The 11,743-nt window shown below is 36.6% G+C and overlaps 1 protein-coding gene across 2 annotated transcripts in view; it reads left to right on the top strand.

The window, feature by feature from the left end:
• Positions 1-11,549, top strand: part of PPID (peptidylprolyl isomerase D) — a 31,576-nt gene extending 20,027 nt beyond the window's left edge. Inside the window, exons 4-10 of one of the 2 annotated variants that reach the window (XM_019521710.1) lie at positions 201-389; positions 2,912-3,034; positions 3,808-3,914; positions 7,974-8,115; positions 10,325-10,411; positions 10,493-10,535; positions 11,293-11,549. In XM_019521710.1, the coding sequence (XP_019377255.1) occupies positions 201-389; positions 2,912-3,034; positions 3,808-3,914; positions 7,974-8,115; positions 10,325-10,411; positions 10,493-10,535; positions 11,293-11,381 (780 nt within the window). In that variant the 3' untranslated portion in view covers positions 11,382-11,549. Of the gene's footprint in view, positions 1-200; positions 390-2,911; positions 3,035-3,807; positions 3,915-7,973; positions 8,116-8,875; positions 9,222-10,324; positions 10,412-10,492; positions 10,536-11,292 lie in introns of those variants that run through there. The other variant, XM_019521711.1, reaches the window with a different exon arrangement.
• The last annotated feature ends 194 nt before the right edge of the window (positions 11,550-11,743 follow it).

Raw genomic sequence — 11,743 nt, 5'->3', positions numbered from 1 at the left:
AAAAAAAAAAAATGCTGTTGGATTCCTGATGTCAGGAAAGGTGAAGCCAGATGCAAATTGTGTAGCCCTCCAGCTCCTTGGAGTTGTTATTATTGTAGAGATCACTCAGGATAGCTTAGTACCTCTGAAGCATCTAATAAATACTCTTGTAAAATAATCAGACCTGACTTAGATTAATGATGGTGTTTTCTCTTGTACAGCATGATAAGGCAGGGCTGCTGAGCATGGCAAATGCAGGACCCAATACAAATGGCTCCCAATTCTTCATCACAACAGTGCCAACTCCTCACCTGGATGGGAAGCATGTGGTGTTTGGCCAAGTGATCAAAGGAATGGGTGTTGTTAAACTACTAGAAAATGTTGAAGTGAATGGAGAAAATCCTGCTAAGGTAGGTAGAACCAGAATATTTTGAGTGAATACTTTTTCCATTACCTGGAGTCCTATGAGAGAACTGCAGAATAGCTTTAGTAATGTTTTTCAGTAGGACTGAAATTTAACAACTTCTGTGTCTCAGAACATTTCAACATTTTAAAATTAGCTTTCATTGTCTTCTATTGTAAAAATAAACGTGTTCTTTTTTTTTCTTTTTTTAATCCAGGCTAATAATCAAAGATTATTGATCCTGTGTTGATGCCATTTACTAATCTTAAATAAAATGTTAAGATTGTAGAAGGTATTAAAGACCTTGCAGTTAAGTGTTTGTAATATCCTACATCTGGAAAAATCTTATACATGTTGACTAATTACTAATCAATTTTCATACCACCTTTCAAAAGGAAGGAGAAAATAATATCTCCACACTTCTAAGGTATGATAAAACAAGCATATGGAAAATGAACAAATTACAATGAATTAATGGAAGGGCAGACTTGCAGCACATTAGCTATTTTACAGTAACTGGGCACGTCTACATGTGCGCTTTAATATGTAGTAGCCTATTCTACTGTGCATTAAAGCAGCGTATAAAAAACTGCTACTATGATAATGTGCAGTAGAATAGGCTACTGCGCATTAAGTGTCGCTAAAAAAGCAGAGTTTGCTTTTGCTACTGTGCATTAGAGCAGCCTGATGTGCATTCTGTAGTACCTCACATTAGAGGCACTACATTTGATGTGCAGTAACAAAGTGCATTAATGCACATGTAGATGCTCCCACTGTGTGTGCTTTTAGCTTGTGGTAAGTGGAAGCTAAACCTAAGGCAGCTTAGCTGTGTTTTACTTGGCACTTAATTGTCTCAATTTTAGTTTTCACTTACAGTCGGTTTAGAACAAGTACAGCATTGACTGGTGTGGAGCACCTGGCATGTGACTTACCAAAAGCTGCAGAAAAAGTTAGAACTGTGATTAAAAAAAAAAAAAAAAAAGACAGGATTCCTAACTGCTAACTTGTGATGGGTGCATCCTCTAAGTATCTAAAAGGATGGAGCAAACAGCAGTTAGTCCCGGGTGGTTACAGAATTTCACATTAGAGATGGTTGTATTTCACTGATGCATTGATTGTGTATATTTCATATCTGTTCCTAATGGCTTAGGAGTGATTTGAGATAAGTTACTACACAAATTGGAAGTTCATCTGAATGAGAAAAGAGCCTTCTGTCTCTGTGTACTGAGGTGCACATTCTTCCTTATGTTTACTTAAGGATGGTGACTGCCACCTCCTGTTCTGGCTTGGTGGTGACAAGAGAAAGCAGGCATAATCTTTGTCAGAAGTGTTAGAATTCCTGTGAATCTGTGGTATTTGTGAGGCAGTTTCTTATTTATGGGGCTTGTACTTGTAAACTTTTTACTTGGGCAACTAGAGAAGCAAAATTCCAACACAGGAAGAATACACAAGAATTCCATGAGGCTGAAGTTACTGTATATTATTTCCGTTGTAAAAATACATAAAACATCACCATTAGAAAATGTGTTTGGAACCTAGTTGGAACTATCTGTGGAGTATTTAAATTTTTTTGTCTAAAACACACATGGAAGATGAATAATCCCATTCCCATATTTCTCTCCATTGCTGCAGCTCAGTTTCTTTCCCCAGAGCCCTTTCACACACTTTTCTTTGCTTAGTCTTCCGATCTATCTTTTTCTCTATTAAAATTGTGTATTATTTAGATAGTAAACCTTTTTCTTTTTCTCTTGAGTCCAAATAGGTCAGTTGCTTTAAGGGCATAAGTGCTGTAGTAAGATTTTTTCTGTGTGGGTTTTTTTTTCTTATTAACATTTCTAATTTGAAGATACTAGGAAAAATAACTCTTACCCCATTAGCCTCATTACAAATATCTTTATATGAACTCAGAACCAGCTTCTGCTCTCCTGCACCTGAAAGATTGGGGTTGTATTTAATTGTTTTGTTCCCAAGTAACCAAGACTCAGCCCATAGAGTCATGTCATTTGGCTTCTGGGATTCCCCCACTGATCCAGAAATTTGACAGCTGTGGAGCCACAGTAATTTTTTTACCACCCATTCTGCTGCCAAATTTCCAAACCTGTGGGGAGCCCTATGGGCTAGATCTGGAACGTGAGATCTGCATTATTTGACTAAAGTTTGGTGGTGGGAAGAGTGGTGGCTGCTGTGGGTTTGGGAGCTGCAGAAGTTAATGCTGCCAGTACCAAATTCCAGCCCTGTGGGCCAGATTATGTGGCTTCTTGCTCCAGGTCTGACCCACAGACTGGAACCTCACTCCAGATGGAGCCTGTGGGGTCAGATGAATTGGATACCACTGTTGATACAATCTGCCTATCCTGCCAATGGCTTTAATAATAAGGGGAGATTAAAAAGCATCTGGAATGTGTTGGTTAGGGAAGTGGAGGATGTTTTCACTGATCTTTTAACAGTACATAGTATCTCTGTCTTTTTGGAGTGTTGAATGACAGTATTGCATGATAGACATGTCTTGTGGTTTTTTATTTTTTACAGTTGTGCATTATTGCAGAATGTGGAGAGCTGAAGGAAGGAGACAACTGGGGAATTTTACCAGTGGATGGTTCTGGAGATATCCATCCAGACTTTCCTGAGGATTCAGAAACAGACTTCAGAGAGGTATGTATTTTTCTTTTGAAGGTAGTTACTTAAGGAAAAACTTCCTAGTATGCTGGACCATAAGGTGTATGTTGTTATATTTCTAAAGGCTCTGTCAGAACAATTTAGATCTAGTGACTTAAAGACACTGCTTTAGATTGTTAGATCTTACAATTTAATACTGTAGATTCAGTGACATTCTTATAGTGCTAGCCGTGACCTGATATTTTCTAGTGACCATAAAGCTAAAAATAAGATTGTTCACAGAAATTTATTTTCTAGGCTTCTTTTCTTTCTGTTATTCAAGACTGTTTTTATTGCTGGAGTGACAAGTTTCTAGAACTATAAAGCATAAATATTTAACAGCAGACTTTTGGAAGTAGTTTGGAGATTCTTACTGTATAGGATATAGCCACATTTCTGTTTGTTCATTCTTTTTGATTAAGGGACAGTGGATTTTGCCTTGTCATTGGAATGTGTTGAACAACTGTCATTAGGATAAACAGATAAATTACTGGTTGCATCTTTACTGTAGTTAAGTTTTGTGCCCTAATGGTTAGTCACTGTTGATCCTTATGTTCAACTTCAGTGGGAGTTTCATACCATAGAACAAGCATAGAGCATTAACTATGGACTGGGATAACTGGATCTCTAGTATACTACTGGATATTGTTTTTCCTTTAAACGTGGGATTCCATAGTCACTTCTGTATAACAGAGCATCTGGAATACCACCATTATTCAGAGACAACTTCTAAATTAGTATAATATAAGTTACTACTTACATTTTTATAGGTGGACAAGATTGTGTCAATAGCAGAAGACATAAAGAACATAGGAAACACTTTCTTCAAATCTCAGAATTGGGCAATGGCAGCTAAAAAGTATAACAAAGGTTTAAGGTAAGGACGTTTATTATTGCTAATGTCTTTGATCATTGTTACCATTTTCAGGAAGTATTAGCACACTTATTTAAAAATTATTTCAGTTAATAGGGTTTGTGGCCCTTGATAGATTGGAAAATTATTTGTTTTAGTCATTTAGAAATGAGCACTTGTTTTACAGAAAGGTCATCATGCACACTTGAGGTATATTCTGGAACACAAAGATAAATGTTGAAAAAAACTGTCAACTGAATTATTTGCTTAATGCTGTCCCTGAACTCATTTATACTTAAAAATGTAATTAGTATTTACCTGTTGCTTCAACAGTCATTCCTCTTCCCTCAGAGCCTGCACTTTGGTCTTTCTGCAGATTCTTGTGGTGTTGTTACTGTCAACCCTGACTAGATTTCTGCTCTTGCTTACATAATCTCCCGCTCCATCTTCCACGTCTTTTACCTTAACTTAGAGTTTTTCTGCCCATGTCTCACAAACAATTCGTCACTTTTTATACTTTCCTGAGTTGTTTGACTCAGGATCAGAGACTATCTGGATCTCTCACTTGTTTCCTCTGGAGTTGTTTTCAGCGTCATTCAATACTGCCTTGTATACCTGCCTCCTTAATCATCACTGCTTCATAAAATTATGAATATTGTAACTCAAGAGCACCAGTGGCAGCACCAATTTGCCTGTGTCTATCTTTTAACTTATTAAAGAACTAAAATTAATAACCAAAGAGGAGAAACATACAAAGCAAAAATCTCTTTTTGATAGCCCACATTAAACTTTCAAAATATTCTCTTTTAAGTCGTTTTTTGTTTTTTTTTAGGAGTATTAAATACAGTAACAGGAAAGTGTCCTTTCAATAGAAAAATGCAATTGTGAATCAAAGTTGCAAAGAAACTTAGGCACACACAATGCCTAAAAACAAAATCTCTTGTTTTTTGAAGTTAATTAGATTTCCAGCAGATAGAAATTTGTTATGCTTTGAAAAGGCTACCTTGGAGAACTGCGCTCTATTTACAATACCAAACATAGAAATCAGAGAAATGAAGAGCTAAAATGGACTACCAGGAGTCATGTAGTTCATACTTTTGCACTATGGCACAATCAAGTATCTGTCTACCATCCCTGACACTTAGGAACAATTTAGAAAACAAACTCCCAACAAAGGGGATTTAGAACCTGTCTTGGTAGCTTATTCCAGTACTTAACTCTCCCTTACCATTAAAAAAAAAAAATCCTATCATCTAACTTTATCTCTCAGGCTGCAAATAAAGTCAATTGCTTCTGGTGCTTTCTCTGGTGGACCTGGAAAACAAGCTTGATCACCATCTAAAACAGGTTTTAACTTTGGTAACTTATACCAAGTTAAAAGTGGGACAAGCTTCCTTTCTTTAGACTGAACACATTCAACCTTTCAGAGAACCATAGAGAAAGTAGGGCTGAAAGAGACCTCAGGAGGTTATCTAGTCCAACCTCCTGCTTGAGGCAGGATCATTCTCTCCAAACTACCCTATACAAATCCACTGTGTAACCTTTTAGCAAAACTATACAGTCAACCCTGACACATACCCCAAGACATAACCTAACCTGCCACGGATAAAGTAGGGGTACCACAGCAATGCCATTTTCCAAACCCATTGTTCCTGTTGGTGTCCTATGGATTTGCTTCTGTTTGTTTCCATCTTAAAGTTTGGTGCCCAGTGTTAGATACAGTACTCCAATTGAGGCCTCACCAAATCTTGGAAGAGACCAATAATTACTCCCCATGTCTTACATATGATGCTTCTTTTATTGCAGCCCAGAATGAGATTTACCTTTTTTCAACACCACAAATTGTCTCATTCTGTTTGTGATCTACGATAACCTTTCCCTCTTAGAGATCCTTTTCTATCATGCAGCTGCATATTAAATTACCCCGCATTATGTATTTGTGCATTTGATTTTTTCCGTCCTAAGTGGTGTACTACTTTGTGCCTGTCTTTATTTATCTTATTGATTTCAGACCATTTCTCCAACTTGTCAAGATCATTGGGAATTCTGATCCTGTCCACCAGAGCTCTTGCAACCACTCCCAGCTTGGTGTCATCTGTAAATTTTATAAATGTACTCTCTATTCTATCATAAAAGCTATTACTGAAAGTATTGAATAGAACTGGACACAGGACAGGCCCTTACAGACCATACTTTATCTCCTCCTAGTTTAACAGCGGACTGTTGATAAATGCTCTGAGTACCATTCTTTGATCAGTTTATGGCAATTTGATCTAGGTCATACTTCCCTTCATTTATAAAAATGTCATGCAGGAGTCAGAAACCTTACTAAAGATATTTCACACTTTGCCTCCTTCCCTTTTCCCACCAGCCATATTGCTTTGTGAAAAAAGAAGGGTTTGATATCATTTGTACTGGATAAACCCAGTCCTTCACTGCTTTCTTCTGCTGTTCCTTTTCTCTCTTCTGCCTTTTGTTTCTTACCTTATACATTATGCCTGATACAGATGAAAAACCCTTGGAGTTGTGAGCAGATAATTCATATTTTAAATGTCATGCACATTTATGGTATTGTATGCAGAATTATGCACAACCCTTACTAAAAATATGAGTGAGAAAGTGATGTAGTCAAAGTCTAGAAAATGCTAAAATTTAGGATGCACAACATTTTCTAGATTTTGCGTGTTTAACACGTGAGCATTTGCAACGTTTCCTAGGTTTTTAAAGAAATCAGGAATTCTATTCTGTGGAGCTGAACTAATCATTTTGTGCTCATCTGCAGAGCTGGAACCTTCCTATCCGCCATAAGGATCACTGCTGCTTGAGTTAAGAGTTAACTGAGAGTTACTAGATTGTGATCTAACCTTTGGAGGATGGGACCCACAATTTTTCTGTGGGTTTCAAAGATATTTGCTGACAGTGGAAGAATGTGGAATCTTAAACCTTGGGTTCTGCTCCAGGTTCTGGGGCAGGGTGATCAAACCTTTCTGCTCTTTTTTTCCTTGGATTATTCTAGTTCTGCCTGTTCCTGCCAGTTTTTGCCCCCATCTCATTTTGCTGGAACTGTTTGTTCACAGTACACTACTCCAGGCTTTTTGACATACTTTGACTTTAATCTTCATTTTCCCATAAAATTGCAGCTGTTTTGATGCGTCATGGGTGGGGATGCATTTACGGATTTTTTTAGCTGTGTCCCAATCCGCTTGCTAGCTTTGAAGCTGAGGGAAAGGACATTTGATTAGCATGTCAAGTGGAACGGCAGTGAGGGGTGAAGGGATGATGGGGTTAATGCTTGTATGACATGCTGGATTGTAGTGAAATGGCTGCATTTTGCATGCTCTGCAGATTGTTTTGTTTCTCTGTTCAGTCTTAGATCTGAGTTCAAATACTTCTGAGTAACTAGCCTAAGTGTTGTTAAATATTTGGTGAAGAGAAAGGAATAGAGTGTCCTGTGGGGGAGGGGAGACGATGTTGTATTTTGCTAAAGAATATAACCTACTCAAGTAGGAGAAACCATATTTGAAGAGGACTCAAAGTCCTCATGCCATTTAGAACAACATGTGGGTGGAAAAGATGCTGTCAGAAAAGATGAAGGGTGGTAAATCACAGCTAGTTCTTTGAAATCTTCCTTTTCAAACATCACTTTTATCTTGCCCTCATTGAGTTGGATGAAGCTAACTAATCTCCAGATAGCTAATCTCCTGAATTCTAACATAAGGTAGAATTTAACTTTCAGGGCATGGACCAAATTCATCAGTTTCATATACATATTTGTATGTGGCAGCTTAACTGTGATGGGTGCCTTTTAAAAAAAATGTTCAAGTTAATGAGCCAGGAACGTTAAACTATTTTCTTTTTACAGTTCAACTTTGGGGAAAATATGCATGTTAGAATCATCACTTTGTCACCTAACATAATGGGCATGTAGAAATTAGGTATTTAAAAAATATTGAGATAGATGGTGAGTAAATATTCTTTGCATACTTTTTTGGTCAGATAGCTGTGGGTTGAAATAAGTTAATGTTGCAAGTTACAGTAAGTCATACCTCTTAATATGTATTGTTCGTAAACTTAATTTTGCAGGTACCTGGAGGCCTCTGAAGCTGTGATAGAAGAAGTGGATAAAGCAAAATTGAAGACTCCAGCTTTGACCTGCATCTTAAATGTTGCTGCGTGTAAACTGAAACAGTCAGATTGGCAGGGAACCATTGAAAATTGTTCTGAGGTAAAATTTGGGTTTTCTGTTGTTTTCAACTTGCATATAAATACATGTGTGTCCATTTACATAAGTTGTTTTAGTTACCAGACTAGACTATTTGGAAAACAGAGGCTGAAACCAAAAATCTCAAATAATTACAAAAGGATCATTTTCCTGAAATAAGTTAATTAAAAGACCTGGCACATCTGGCATAACATTATTACATTATTACTAATTTTTTTACTACTACTTCAGAAGAAATATTCTAAAAAATTGATACAATGTAAGAGGTATGCTGTGCTTCTCAGTCTTAGTTCCAGGGAGCAGTATTAAATTGTATAGCACAAAGGATTTATTAAAAAAACAACCTTTTTATAGGAGTTTCACAGGCAGAAAATTTTAAACATGTTCTGAAAGTGATTGTTAGTATTTTATAGATTAATTGATTACTACTTTAACTAAAAAGTCTGTACTAGCATAGTTGTGGAATGAAGACCGCAACAAGGAAGTGCAACACAAAACAGGGAAAGAAGTAATTGACATAAGAGAAGGTGAAAAGCATGGCTTGTAGAACTAATGACGGTTATGAATTCCAGTATAGTAGGAAAAAAAGAAATGTTGGCGATTGCATATAGGCTCCATTACTGGTTAGAGTATAGGAAAATTATTAATGATGAAGAAAAGACAGAAGTATTCAATATACATTTCTGTTCTGTATTTGGAAAAAGAAATAAGAAGATGAACTACTTTTCAGTCCATTAGTAACTGAGGACTTATCCCCTGTCAGTAACAGAAATCAGCAGGTCCATCTAATGTGCACCCAACAGTCCTTAAAGAGCTGACCAAAGAGACCTGTCTTACTGATGTTGATGTTTAAAAAATACCAGAATGTGGGAAAATGCTGTAAGCCTGGAAGTAAGTTAGCATTGTGCTAATATTCAGAAGGAGCAAGTGAAATGACTTGGGTAAGTATAGATTAGTTAGCTCGGTATTTATCCTAGGAAGAATAATGGAAAGGCTGAAATAGGATTGAATTGAAAATTAAATGAAACATGTAATGTTATTTAATTCCAGGCCACATATTTACGGAAACTTCATGGGGATTATAGGTTTAGTTGACAAAAACAATGGCATAGGTATAATTACATTGTTTGAAGTATTCAATTCTGTCCTTTTAGTGTATACTCTGATACAGTGCAGTACTTTAGCTAACTGACAGATTTCAAAGTAGTTGTCAGGGAATTGTTAATGAAAGGGGATAAACTCTGGTGAGATTCTGCATTGAATGGTAGTAGGCCAAAAGGCATTTGATGTTTCCACTGAGCTGGAAGTAAATATAAAATTGCCACAGATTTTAAATTTGCGGGGGGTAAAGATTGGCAGTGTGGTACATGACAGGATACTTGGAGCAATCCGGATTGCTCAGCATATTAGAAGTTATGAAAAGTGTTTTATTACTTGTTCCAACAAAGGCAAAATTACACATCTTGGAACAAGTAATACAGGCCTACAGAATGGGAGACTATCCCCTGGACAGCAGTGATTCCAAAACGGATCATAATAGACCCACAACTGAATATGAGCTGCCAGGGTTGTGCTCTAAGAGAAAAGGAGAATGCAGTTGTCTGATATATTAACGAGTGGGAAGTGAGTAGGAAAGTGATTTTAGTTCCATATGTAATATGGATGAAACAGATACTAAAATGAAGTTTCTGGAATAAGGTGTCTGTGTTTTTAAGATGTTGATAATTTATAATGAGTGCAGAAGAGCCACACCATGAAGGTGATGAACCATTAGAACAAGTGGTACAATCTCCATCTTGATGCCACCTCATTAGAACTAGAACTCCAGAAGACATAGTGTAGTAAAATTTGGCTCATTACAGAAGTGACTGATTGAAATTCTAATGACCTCTGATATATGGGAGAGAATCATAAGATCTAATAGGCTGTTCTGTCGTTACAGCCTAATGCAGGAGATTGAAATGCAGCTTTATGTAGGTCAGTTGCGTAGACACAGCATGTTAGCACTTAGCCCAATATATCCTAAAATGTCTTATGTGCTTTATAAGACGTGCTATAGCAGTACTGTAGTTCACTGATTCGTAAGTGGTGTTTCCATTTAGATAATGAGATTTGCACAACTTCTACAAAAAATAGGAAAGTGGACTACTTGTGTGTATTGTAGTGTAGTGTTTGGAGAACATCATTTTTATCACTTTTATTCATTTTGCAGGCTCTTGCAATAGATCCAGAAAACACAAAAGCTCTTTACAGACGAGCTCAAGCCTGGCAGGGAATAAAAGATTTTGATCAAGCTCTGGTAATTAATTATTAAGAGTTTATTTTGGTTTATGTATTTAAAGTTTTTAGCAAAGCATTTACTTTTTTATTTTTATTTAAGGCTGATATTAAGAAGGCTCAGGAGATAGCACCTGAAGATAAAGGTAAACTGTTTGCTTAATATTAAACTATTTACTAAATAATGAAGACTTTAGCATTTTAATTAAGCAAAGCCTATGAACTTAAGTCCCAGTGTAATTTGCAAACCACTTAAAATGGCTTCACAGACCAGTTTGGGAAATGAGTGGCTTAATTTATTTTTATGTAGAGCTATTTTTAATCCTGGTATCAGAGTGGTCACAGGAGCCCCCTGCTTTCTTCCTGGCAGTTGCCAGAACTTAATTTTTTCAAAATCAATCCTTCTTGCTTATTTGGCACAGTAGCTGTAGGCTAACATAATACCTTTCATAGGGTTTACAACATGAACACACACAACTTTACTATTTATCCTGTACTGATGGTGGTCAGGAAAATTATTTCTATACACGACTAATGCTATGTCCTTGGCCAAGAGCTCAATTTTTTGGAGTTCAGGATGGGAAAATTTGTTTATGTACTCCTGACCTATAAAAAAAGTAAGATTGCTTAATATCCAGGTACCTGGGAGAAACTTTCTTTAGATCAGAAACTCCCTCCCTATTGATGGTACTTTGTACGCTGTTACACTCTCTGTAAGCTCATTTCCCTATTCTGTAATTGGATGGGAGAGTAAAGCAGCTTGTGGAGAGCTTTTTATTAGTATATACCTTGATCACTTCATTTGTAGATACTTATTGTAGGTTAGAATGTCCCTGCTTGAACAGTATGAAATGAAGATGGGTGATAAAATTGTGATGTAATTGAGGCTTTTCTTCTAACCAGCTATCCAAACTGAAATTCTGAAGATCAAACAAAAAATAAAGGCCCAGAAAGATAAAGAAAAGGCAGCTTATGCTAAAATGTTTACCTGAATGGATGTTTTGTCCTGTTAGTCATTGGAAGTAAAGCTAAGCAGATCTGCAGCCATCCATGACTTCTGCCTTGTACTGCAGTACAGATGTTGTAGGAATACTATCTTATTTTCAATGTTTACAGTTTAAACCAAGTTTCATAATAAAGTCATTCAGTCTGAAAGTGAAGGCTGTGTTTTACTTTAAAATAACTCACCAACATTAGATACAGTCTGAAGACTAGAGCTTCTTAGAACGAATTTACCTGAACTGCTTTAATATATTCAAACACTAACTCCTTCACTGGAACAGCATCATCTGAGTCTCAATCCCACTGACTTGAAGTGTTGGTAGAAGTAGTTTGTAAAAATAAAGTGACAACT

This window comes from Gavialis gangeticus, unplaced genomic scaffold (genome assembly GCF_001723915.1).
Source record: "Gavialis gangeticus isolate Ggan-Ray unplaced genomic scaffold, GavGan_comp1, whole genome shotgun sequence".
Classification (NCBI taxonomy): Eukaryota; Metazoa; Chordata; order Crocodylia; family Gavialidae; genus Gavialis; species Gavialis gangeticus.
Note: the sequence above shows the minus strand (reverse complement) of the source record. Positions and strands in the feature narration are given on the sequence as shown.